The 12,956-nt window shown below is 40.4% G+C and overlaps 1 protein-coding gene across 4 annotated transcripts in view; it reads right to left on the minus strand.

Moving 5' to 3' along the window:
• Positions 1-778: 778 nt before the first annotated feature.
• LOC124480448 (synaptotagmin-2-like) overlaps positions 779-12,956 on the minus strand; it is a 40,055-nt gene continuing 27,877 nt past the window's right edge. For all 4 annotated transcript variants that reach the window (XM_047039772.1, XM_047039771.1, XM_047039774.1 and 1 more), the window contains 8 exons: positions 12,725-12,938; positions 12,123-12,283; positions 8,393-8,527; positions 7,903-8,070; positions 6,749-6,916; positions 6,402-6,519; positions 5,752-5,885; positions 779-5,610 (listed from right to left, as the gene is read on the minus strand). In XM_047039772.1, the coding sequence (XP_046895728.1) occupies positions 5,395-5,610; positions 5,752-5,885; positions 6,402-6,519; positions 6,749-6,916; positions 7,903-8,070; positions 8,393-8,527; positions 12,123-12,283; positions 12,725-12,920 (1,296 nt within the window). In that variant the 5' untranslated portion in view covers positions 12,921-12,938 and the 3' untranslated portion in view covers positions 779-5,394. The remainder of the gene's footprint in view (positions 5,611-5,751; positions 5,886-6,401; positions 6,520-6,748; positions 6,917-7,902; positions 8,071-8,392; positions 8,528-12,122; positions 12,284-12,724; positions 12,939-12,956) is intronic.

Here is a 12,956-nt window from a genome sequence, read left to right on the forward strand (position 1 = left end):
GCACAGACAACACACAAGTCATGGTAATTAAAAGGCCTTTATTTCCTATTTGTTTCGTACAGAACTGGTAACACATATGATAAATCTTTATTGAGTTGTTTGGTTCCCTTGATAACTTTACAAGGATCCCCAATGCTCATCCACATAAGGGCTGTGGGGAATTTGTGAGCAATGTTTTTGTGTCCAGTCAAGGGCTAAAGCATGCGATCCACAGTAGGCACAAGTACTGACATGAACACGCGCACCACGACACTAGACACGAAGAAACACAGCCAGAGGACACAACCTTAAGGTCCCCTGATGCTTAAAAAGATGAAGAGAAAGAGGAGAAAATGAAATGAAAAGAGTTTTTAGAATATTATTCAATCATGGGACATGAAATGCGGTGGACAAAAGTTGAAGAGGGAAGGGTGAAACCGTTCTGCTTGTTTGGCAGTATACATATCCATGTTGTAAACATGAAGGCCGGCATTCCACACACTTAAATTCAGCGTCATCATGGAGCTACGCGAAAATCCAGTCAGCTGGGTCCACATTAGCACAATAATGGTACAAAGACAAATAAGAGAATGGAAGAACGGTTGAATTTGTGTCTTCCATTGTTCCTATTTATTCTACAGTTACAGGATAGAGACAGAACACTAACAGTGATCACATAGAATACAGAGAAGAAACAAAGAGCTACACCAGAGACAGAAGAACAGCTGGCTAGGTGATGACCTGGGCAAGGTCAGTTAGTAACATATGTAGTTATGGAGTTTAGAAGATTGATGTACATATTGTTCCACGGAACCTTTCATTAAACTATGTACCTAATTACAAAAAGCCTGCAAAAACAAAGAGCCAGTGCACCATAACCCTAATATGTGAGAATCGTGCTCTAAAACCTTTGTTGAAAATGAAAAATCCAGTAGACCATAACGTATGTGTATCAGTCAAAAAATAAGTAACAATTGTATAGAAATAATTTTCCTATTTATTATGATTAAAACCTATTTAGATTGTTCTCACACCCACATACATGTACAACCCGGAATAAGGTAAATGTGTCCCACGCATGCAGACACTGTGTGGTATACAGTAGTAACAGAAAGTTATGGTGCTGCATTATTGCACTTAACTGCTAACTTTATAAAGGGCCTATGCTTCATCTATTTAACACACAAACACACACAGTTCTCAGTCTCTGTCCCTCATGGAACCTATTGTCAAGTGGTCATGTGTGATTGTGGTGACCTGGGCAGTGTAAAAAGCATTGAAACAATCATTCTATGTGCTATACTTTGTTGGAATGCACCTTTATTCACAGTTGTCTCATCATCAAGCCTATTTTGCCACTGCATTAACTGGGTTAGCATGGCTCTGAAATATATTCAGATTGCTGATGATTACCAGCAACTGTAATGAGAAATGTCTATTGGCAGTATGTTGTTGAAATACTGAAATCTTAAAGTGGATTACCACTATTAGTCAGTGCATCCATTGGTCACAGTTCAATGGGATTAATTGGAATATTGGATAAATAACATCAGTGGCTTGATTATAAAATGGCAGCTATTAGGGACGTTGTGGCAACATACATCACTATCTCTGGGTACTGTTTTTCATTGTATCCTAGATGCTTCCTATATAACTTAAATGCTTATCATGTAAGCAACAAAATTATCTAACAGTTGCTGAATCATGAGATAGACATCAATTTCTCCCCATTCTGATACAAGTATTTTAAAAGATCAGGTCAGGAGTAGCTACTACAAACAGCATGTAAACCCAGCTGCTTAGTGAAAGCATAGTTCTATAGGAACTAGGAGGGATGTAGGCTTCAGCCATGGACACCACTTCACATCAAGGTGCTTTATACCTCTATAAGGCTGCAATTACTCAGTTAACATTATATTGACATTGTTACAGAGTACTTCGAAAAGGAAGTCTTGCACTCAATCTGTGTGTAACAAAATGGTAAAAATATAGCGTTGCTCTGGTAATGTCTGTGCCATTAAAGAGGTATAAGAGACACGCAAAGTGTGACATAATTTGGTCTTTGAGAACGTCCTGTAAGATAACATCCATTATCCATGATTCACTATCAAAACAAGCGTACACAATACTAATCACAAAAAATCAGCTTTCTCTATTAACAACATAAACAAGTAGAAAAAAGACACATTCACTCTACTAAAATCACAACTGTTCTCAATGTTCACATGTAGAATGCACTCTGCCCTCACGATGGGTAAAAGACCACTGAACGGAATGTGTAAGAGTAACACTGGCCAAGGAAAATTAACAAGTGTTTTTGACAAAATCAACTCTAGCTACTCAATTGAGCTCTAAAGAGTTAGTGCTTGAGTCTTATGGCTTAAGTTTTATCTTATTCATCTATCTGTATACACATATACATTTAGTGTTAATAAACATAGTAAAATATACATCATTGGAAAGGGTGTCAGGTGATGAAACAAAAGGTTAAGTCAAATTTAGGACTGAAAAGTATGAGATTCCAAGCCTTTTGTACAAAATGAGGAAGTGCTGAATTATTTATTGTCGTAAATACTGCACTTTGATTGTTTTCAGTTGCAAATTCAGTAATTTTTTTCTTTAAATTACTTGGATTCATTACTGAATGTCTGTATGTCTATGATTTAACTGACAAAGATGTATTATTTAACTTGGAGACCCCGTTTGGAGTTTAATAGTTGGTAAGATGACAAGTATTGACCCAAAGATAAACAATTACAAAACAAGTTTCTAAATGTACATTTTCAAATGATAAAAGGAGCACAAGGAGTTAGATAGCAAGCATGCTACTAAATGTTCATCCTACATGAACTCACGCACAGTACTTGACAACACGCTTATGAATTTCAGACGTGGAAAGGTTCTTAGTAGTAATAGGACTCTAATATACTGTATTATGACATTCTCTCTAATGACCCATTCATGGAAAATAAATACACATTTGTTGCATTTAGAAAATATACAGAGCATCTTTTTTTCCTCCATTGTGTTATTAAAATGACAAATGACACCCACTTATACGTACACAAGATATTTTTGCGTTGTCTCTAAAACATGCCTTTTATGTACAATATTTTGTATAAACATGCAGTATCAACATGTATGAACTCTGTATATAGGCAAAACTACACATTAATGAGCTGTTTGATTGCTTGCATGTTGTCTTTTCTTTAGTGTTGCTTGATTAACATAGAAGAAAGCAAATTACAGTAAGTTAAATGAAAAACATAATTTGGAGAGAATATGACCTCTACTGGACAAATGGATAAAGAAATGGGAGTCTGATAGATAAAATGATTCAACAGTCAACATTCATTGAATTCCAAAATCTTTTAAAAGTTGTAAAACTGATCAAATATAACCTGCACGAATGTGCATTGACCTTGCATGTTCTTGAACACAATCATGTCTGGTGGTTTCCTTCTTTGATCGCCTTATATGAGACCATAGACAAAAGATTGTGCTCAGGGACAGTTAATGTATTTTTATATAACCAATTAGCAATGTTGACAAAGCCACAACAATGTCCAGACTGTTATGTCTCAAATAGCTCACGCATTATGTAGGTTAGGTCTTCAATAGAATAACCACATTTAGTCTCAAGGAAGTTGAGTCTCTGTTTGAGAACTCAAATCTACACCCCCATTCCTTTAGTTATTTGAGGAGCAGCATTTGTTTGCAACGTGTATCCTTTCCAATTAGAGGACGTTCCACTATGAGGTGACTTGTCTGGCATGCATGTGCCACAAACAACTCAAGCTCAGATTGACATCTCTTTACAAAAACTACATAGATCAAGGAACAACGCCAATTACTGTACCACATAACAGATGTATATCCAGTAGTGCAATTAGATTCAGTTTGGTCATCTGTGTATAAAACACACATTTAACAGAGCCACCTTTCAGACCATACCTTTGCAGTCAAGAATGTAAAAACTAAAAAGACCAATCAGTGTTTCCACAAAACAACAAGAATAAAAAGGTGAGGTAACAAACCAAACATAAAGTGTGTTTAAGCTCTCATGTTCTTTCTGACCAGGAAATCTTCACAAAATAAATAGTTAAAGCTCTGGTTTCTGAGAGTAAAACAACAAAACATTTTGATTTAAAGTGCTTGAGGAATCAAAAGTGTTTTAAGTTAAATTAAAGATGGAATAAAACAACACCGCTAATTGGAAGGCGTCCCTGGTAGTTGAGAATTGCTTATTTTTGTTACTTGGAAGGCTTGTCTCCTTTATGACTGTAAGACGGTTACAGGGATTTCTTTGGAGTGAAATCCTTGTTGTGAGTCCATGACTAATGACAGTAGCACTGAACAAGTGAAATAGAATTGTAGGCATTGGAGGGATGAAGGTAGACTGCAGGCAGTGAAAGAGACACTTTAAGAGCATCATGTTATGCAAGGTCTGATCCATTCATTAAGTTCCCATCCAGGTTCTCAATTTGTATCAGTTGTCATGATGACAGACTTTGCTGTCACAGCTCATTTCTCCTTGTCATTACAAGTTGACATAATTACTGTTGACATCCAGTCATGATCACTGACAGACACCTGCTTAGCAATATCACACACTCATCCACTAAGACTAGCCAGGAATCTCTGATCATGGAAAACACCTGATCAACATTTTGAATCAAACTAATTCTCTGATCATGTGGAGCAATTAGAACAAGATTTCTGGGAAAACATAGGCATGAAGTTTCGATTTCTCTCAGTTTACCTGAGAATATGGGTGAGAAGATGAGCTGATCAAAAAGGCAGTGTGTTTGTTGGTAACTAGGATATGTGTCTACCCCTAAGAGCTACCCATCTTTAGGAATGTACTTCAAACTAACGGAATCATATATAGACATGTTTACTGGCAGGTGTTGTACATGGTGCACTACACACCTAAGGAATGGACCTGCTTGTGTTATTCCTATTGTATGGCAGTATAAAGCATTTTAAGTATTAAGCAGTATTCTAAGCAAACTGTGTCTCTAAAGGGAAGGTGTGAAAGGTACATTATGAGGAATACTTCTCCTTGTCCCACATAGTAGCCCCCTCTCCATACTGTACTCTGCCTTCATGACAATGAAACCACTACCCCGATACAAAAATATATCTAAATGAAATCAACTACAGTATCTGTCCATCCTGTAACATGTCTCCATATGGAAATGGCACTGCTGAGGGTTACATGATGTTTCATCCCCTTTTATTCTTTATTTTCATCATGTTAGTTCTATGTTTTGTTTTGTATGGGGGGGGGAGAGATCTCTGGGTGTGTTGTATTGGATATGTGGTGATATGCGGAACCTGGGGTTTAGGTAGGACGTGTGGTGTGGGGGACTGTAGGTAGGTGTAGTTGGGGTTGACATGGGTGGAGGAGGTTTACTTCTTGGCATTCAGGGCGGCGAGGGAGGCGTCTACCTCCTCCTCAGGCTGCAGTGGATGCCACTGGGCAATGGGTCGACGTGGGTTAGACAGCATGTCAGACCAGTGCTTCAGCCCCAATCCTGTAGACTTGCTGCCCACCCAGATCTTCCCAATGGCATCGTTCTTGCCGATCTTATCATAATCCAGCACTGTGATCACGGCTTGGATTTTCTGAAGAAAAGTTGAAGAAAGGCATGTAGTACAGTACAAACCACATCTCATTTAAAGAGTCAACTGGTACTTTCATATCAAAGATAACATAGGTTCTAGGTGTAGATATCTTTCCCTGCCCACCACTTTCACCCGGTCTACCTGCATCTGCTCCAGAGGGATCTCAAAGCTGAAGGACTCGTTGTAGTAGGGGTTCAGAGTGTTCTTCTTTACTGTGGTCTTCTTCTTCTTCAGCCTCTTACCGTTTTGCAGCAAGTGAATCTTCACATAAGGATCTGCAAACAGATTGAGTGGCAAACCAACACTTCAACCATTCAGCTCCAACCATAGCTGTGGTGATCTCACCTCCACAACCGAAGTAAAGGGGTCGCAATGCTGAAAATGGCCAACAGATGGGGCCAGTGCAATTTAGCTGAAGGCAGTTGAACCACTGCATGGAGAGTACTGCAGCGTCAGCACGTGAGCAAACACCAAAAAAAGATTGGCGTGCAACGTGCAGCAGTGTACCATGCAGATCCCACTGGCAGGTTTGTACTGGATCACTTCACATTGCTTCCAAAGCATATTTTTGATAGCACGTCCCTTGCATATATTTGATTTAAAAAATGGATTGAACAGAGCTGCATGTGCTAAATTCACTGTTCTCATAGAGAGACTGCATAAGGGTGTCAATGAATTATTACATGAATACATGCAGAATTCAATGTGCTACATTATGGATGTGCTGTATCTCTGTGTTTGTCTGAGAATAGATAGATATGTTGTGGGAAGTTGACTATCTGTCTATTTACCTGAGAGTCCACCCACATCCATTTTCTTCAGATTCTTAGCCTCCAGAATACAGATGGTGAGTTTGCCAGCAGTGGGCACATAACGCAGAGAGATGCAAATATCTCCCAGCTTTTCTGGCTGCATAAAGAAGAGAATAAGCAAATAGGTTAAAGATAAGAACAGAATCTACAGGCTACATTTGGACAGTATCCAAATATGTTATGAGTTATGACTAGTTATGTAACACCAGTTTAGCAAAAACACCTTTTTCACATCTAAAAGCATCTGTCTTTTAAATCAGCTGTCAATCTCTGTCTTTGGCGTCTTGACTGGATTAGAATAACAATTGAAGGTCCGTCACACTCACCTCTTCCTGGTCAGCACTGTCCAATTCCCGCCACTCCTCAATAGGCTGAGCCAGGTCGAGGGCTTTCATTTGAAGTTTGATCTCCCCAATGACATCATGCTTAGAGAAGCGGTCAAAGTCATAAACTGACATCACCAAAGTCTTCCCACCCATCTCTTGGAATGGAAGCTGAAAGAGATTAGAGGGAGAGAAGGTTCAGTGTCTCAGTGGGGCTTTGAGGATATTATTTCCATCTCTATTTTAAATAGCTTTATTTCATATGAAGATGATCAGAATGCTGGATAATTCTCATTGGACTTTTTTGGTCACACTAGTATTTGAATCTGTTCTCTTTTTCATCCTAACCAGATGTTGTATGTTCCCGAGGCATGACTTGGACTACCATGTGCGTGGGTGTGTGTGTGCGTGTGTATGGTTAGTGGTGTAGAACGAGGGATTGGCGGTGCGAGTCCAGATCTAGCTATAATGGCGTGCCCACTCTGCAGAACAGCCTGTCCTTGAAGAGGGAAAGCTGAGTGGTTTGATCCCTTCTCATTGAGAGCTGTGTCAGCAGACAGGGAGTGGTGGAGGACGAAGGATGTATTGTCCCTTAACTGAATTCCTATCACCTGCCCTTCAGCAGAAGGCTTCACAAGTGTGCTTTATCATTGTCCAAGGTCTACTGATTCCCAATTGCATACCACCACCAAGGATTTTTACTGGAGCTCAGTAATGACGGGTAATGAGTCAGGCACACATGCTGTAGCCCTCTCTCTATGGTTCTCTCTTGCACACTCTTGCAGTCTCTCTCTCTCACGCAAACATTCACACATACAAACACTCACATAGCCTTCACACACAAGGAAATCATACATACAGCAGCTTTAATTAGGCTCTGATGTTACGGTACTTGCGACTATGCTGACACTAGTCTTCAAGTAAGCACCGTACCACATCTATAATGCGCAATGGTGTTTGCGTAAAACATACTATTAACTAGTATGTAGTTTATAGTATATAATACTATATACTATAAACATTCTACACAAATAGAATTGAATATCCTTGATAGAAAAATATACTGTAAAATATACAGTACGAACTGTAAAGAGCAGAGACTACCTTGGTCGTTACTTTTCACTTTGACATAAAATCAATGCACTCCTCAATCTTACCTTGAAGACAAAGGTCTCGTTGAAGACAGGGTTCAGGGTTTTCTTGTGCACCTTGGTGTCAAACTTCTTCTTCTTGTCCGGGAGGACAAATACCTTGACGTAAGGGTCGGAGGTGCCACCGCTGTCCATTGAGAGAAGGTCTGCTGCTTGGAGGATGCCCACGGTCAGCTGGGGTCAGGAGACACAACTCAGTCAATTTCTATCTCAGCTCATCCTGTTCGCACAGATGCAGCCCTTTTTAATGGTTGTACTGTTAGGATCTAACAGCAATAAATGTATATGTGTTGGTAGGCCCAGTAAACAATGATCTTCAACAATAAATGAAAAGACCAGAATAAAGTGCAACAACTTACTGTACAGCCATCCAGCAGCATAGCTTACATAACTGGAAAACATTTATATTCTTGGCAGAAACGTTTGTTTGGTCCTAAGAAATACATCATGATGTGCCTGGCTTGAATACGTATAATAAGTGTCCCAGATAACTTACCTTGTTGTCTTGGAAGTCATAATCTATGGAGTACTGAAGCTTTCCAAGCTTCTCCTTCTCCTTTACTTCTTCCTCCTTCTCATCTCCAGTGAGCCCGGTCTCAGCATCATCCTCATCGTCGTCATCATCCTGTTTCTGTAATGACAAGGAAGGGTGGGGAGCAGAAGGGATGCATCAGACACCATGACAGGGGTTCTACTTTGCACACCTAACTCAAGCTCTGTAAGCTGCTGACAGTCAGGTTAGTCACAGAACCTACCTACCACTTACCCATGTTAACCCTGCTGTTACTAGTGCAATCTTTACATCGATGACCACAGTTGCAACATGACTTGATTTCACTATTCCTTGCGTGACACCATTTGCTGTCTTTTTTGACCCATGTTCCTGTTGATAATCAGTGATATGGAAGTCGGGCTTCCTTTTTGTTATAAAAACTAAAGTGCTCTACAAAATGAATGAACATAAGTTATTTGTCAATATCCTCGGTAAAGATAGAAATTTTAAAAAGGGAAAAATGTCTCTAAAAATACAGAAAAAATAGCTGTAAACATGTAGACAGATATTTGAGACAAAAATTTCCCCAACCATGTCCCCATGAATACAGGGTGAGCATATGGCTCAGTGCATGTTGAAAGGACTAGGGGGCTCAGTCACAACCAGTTTCCATCACACGTGGACGAGGTCAGACCTCAGAATTAGCTCTACTGTGCTGAACCTTCTGGCCGACTGGTGAAGGCACGCTGATTCTGACGCAGTTAGGTACAAACCTACACAAACTATAAGAAATAGCTGGAAAACTAAAACTACAATTTCTCATTCTCCTCCTTTATATTTCCCTAAGGGGGAATACTACTTTGATAAATTAGCTTATTTTGATAATAAGCTCCTTATTTCTACTCACCCTTTCTAAAATAATTTATGTGGTCACATGAAGACCTGTAAAATGCACTGCTGTAAGCAGAATGATGCCTCAAAGAGAATGAAGCTGGTCCAGGCATTGGCAACCCACTATAACCCTCACCACTTTCATCTTTTCAGAACCACCAGAATTGTCATTCTAGTGTTGTTGCACTGGCCAGATCAAAGTAACATCATAAGAGAGGAATAATGGTGCTGGATGGTATGTCAGTGTGGCCTACTATGGCTGTCTTCTGTCCTAACACTGGTGGCTTCTCAAGACAGGAGGGGCCAGCTACAGTATTCATGGCTGGAAGAGGAACAGTATACTCATAATAAGGACACCAGTTCGACTCTCTCTCTCTCAAACACACACACACACACAAGCAAATAATCCACTCACTGATACCCATTTACTGTAACATACAAATCACATTATGTAATACAGCATACTATACTTTATATACTCACCCTAAAGACTCACACACTATATGGTATCTGATGCACAATCCTCGTCCCTAGCACACAATTGAAACACACCCACACAAGAACAAACTCTCTGTCTCTCTCTCTTTCACAAACACGCGCACATACAAACTAAGCATGCAGGTTGCCTTGCATGCAGACACACTCACTCCTAAATATCCTCACCCCTCCCAGGTCATCTCCTTATACTTGCATTATATATGGTATTGATTGTGGTAAATGCTTTACTGTACATTCAAGCATGCCAGGCCACACAATGCAGGATTGTAGAAGAACACTCCTTATTGATTGCAAAATGTGACTGAAATTGCCTTAATTCTAATGGACAAGACATATCATGTGTCAATATCAATGATAATCTTGGTGGTCAAGATTGGTTGTTTGGCAATGCTTATAAAAACTCTGTTTACGAACTGATTAACTCGCATAGGACCATCACCATCGGAGGTCATGCTATGCAAAAGTTCTTCACCAAACTTGCAGTGGGGTTACAAGACAACGAAGTACATCTGAACGTGTGCCATTATATATGTGAGCTTGAAAAAATGTGTTTCAATATGATATCTGAATGATGGTCACCAATTGAACCACATAGGTGGTTACTTGAATTGGGCATCAAAAGACAATTTAGCTACAGCTCATATGTACTCATGCACACTGTCAGGCCCACCAGCTGTCTTCAGTAACAACCCACTGCTTCAGGAATAAAGGGCTTCATTGACTACCACCTCGTATGTCAGCAGCATGGGTCATCCAGGATAGTTACTCTCAAGTCAAGTTGTGGCCATTCAATGGTACCTACTGAAAGGGCAGGTGTTGGTCTTTGTCAAGAGATACAAACCGCTTTATCTGACCTTGATCTCTGAGCATGTTTGCACTGGTCAATTGGGACACAGTAATACCACTGCGGATTTTTGACATTTCTAAATTTGACTTATTTCAGTGACTTACTGTTCTTTCATCTATGTGATGCACATATGTTTATAACATATTGCATTATATATGGTACATAGATTATGATGGAAACATGTACAAAGATCTCAATAAGGTAAAGTTGAACCCATTATTTGACAAATAGCCAACCTCACCCTTTGCACATGCATGTTAGTGATCTCTAGTGAGTTGCTTCAGTGCACTCGTCATTCAAATGCTCAACCATAGGATATGATTCAAGATCATTTCCACCGACATGTAAAGGTTTACATTTGTACAGTCCATCTTTGGCCCCAATTGCGACCTCTGGATACTCAAGACATGGCAGTCAGTGCGGCATATCATTTCAGTGGATTTGCGAAGCAGCTTAATTGCTCCCATAGATCCTCAAGCACCCGCAGCACCTAAGCTTGCAAGACTAAGGAAGCCATAGCACTCATTGTCATAATTGCCATCCATCCAAACCCCTCCAAGCCCAGCCCACCCCACCTCTCCCCCCACCCTGGTCTGCGCTTACACAAAGCGGCCAGAGAAGGGCGCCGCGTGCCGTCAGACCTACCGTAGGCAAAGAAGTCCACCACAGTCAAGATACACGGAGCACACATAAGACACAAAGCAGGAAGAAGGAGAGCAGAGAGAAAGGAAGAGATTGAACTCACAGCAAACACCAGAGTAGGGAAATCAGATCATAATCAACAACACTAGGACACAGAGGAAAAATGACACACTGGAAGTCTACAGAATTGTTCTTTGATACAACTTTGTATTTGTATTCAGGCCCTTGAAATCTAATTAACAATTAATATATGTTTTATTATTGAAACTTAAATTTCCAAAACAAACTGTATTTCTAAAATTGCTACATGATTCCAAAGGCTACTATGAATCTGAATTGTGCCAAGGCCATTATACCATTGGGTCATTTGAATTGCCATTAGAGGCTGCATGAACATCAGTTTCATTCAGTTGTGTCATTCTTCACCCAGATCCTGTAACTCAACAAACTACTTTTTGACAAACTACAATGCACAATGTATAACAACAACAAAGAAGGGAGGGAAAAAAATCTTGTTTTATCAAGATTTATGAGTTCAACAGTCAACCCTAGTGATATGGTCAGTTTATGAAAAGTTGGTCATAAGCTTATTGACCAATATTCTACTAAGGCCATTTTACAGCTTCGACCAATATGCTATAACATGTCATTTCAAAGTAAGTTTCAGGCAATTAAGCACAGTGTTGGGATACCAGACGTTTTCTTTTCTTTTTAGTTTTCTTCTTGTCCTGAACACGGTCCTTTAAATCGTTAACGCTGCATTTAGAGCACTGAAATGAGCTTTGAGATAACCAAAGCAATCAGGAAGTGGTTTCCAGCAGCCTGCCATGATGACCCCCCCAGGGTTGGACATACCTCTCCTCCCTTCATGTTGGTCATGCCCATCTCCCCCTTCCCTTTCTTCCCCTTCTTGTTCTTCTTCTTCTTGCAGCAGCATTTCTTGATGATGCAGAAGCAGCAGGTGAGGATCAGGAGGGCCGCTACCACGGCAATGGCAATGATGGCCCATGACGGCACTGAAGTGGACACGCACACAAACACACACGCACGCACAAACACATACACACACGTCAACCAATACAAACACACACACACACGGTTGCACACAAACATATGGACATAACAAAGGCAAGCAGATTGACATTTGACCATCCAGTGACTAAGCCTGCTCATTGATGTGAGGCCAAATACATTGAATAAGATGTGCTAAGATAACAATTAGATTGTGCGAAAATTTGATTTGAGTGCTATTAGCAGAGGCTGTGGATGATCGATTCAGACTAAGCGGTATTGTGTGTCTGTCAATGCCTGCAGGGAGAGACAAGATCTAATTCCAAAGCCATTGTTCCAAAGCATATCAATAAATGTCCGGCAATCTAGACAGGTGTGTCCAGCTTTTCTCCCTCACCAAGCCTCACCTATACCTAACCCATGATCAGCTATGATCAGCCACTCACGTGGGATCTTGTCGATCTCATTGAGAAACTTGTTCTTGATCTCATCAAAGGGGTCGTTCTTGTTGACCTCCGTGGAGTTATCTGCTGAGGTTGAGGCCACAGGGGCCGGGGCAACAGTTAAGGCACTGGCCCCGGTGGGCTCCGGTGCTACCATGGCCTCTGGTTTCTTCTTCAAAATGTTCCACTTTCCCGACATCTAGGCCGCACACAGTCCCTGCAAACACAAAACAAT

This window comes from Hypomesus transpacificus, chromosome 18 (genome assembly GCF_021917145.1).
Source record: "Hypomesus transpacificus isolate Combined female chromosome 18, fHypTra1, whole genome shotgun sequence".
NCBI lineage: Eukaryota > Metazoa > Chordata > Actinopteri > Osmeriformes > Osmeridae > Hypomesus > Hypomesus transpacificus.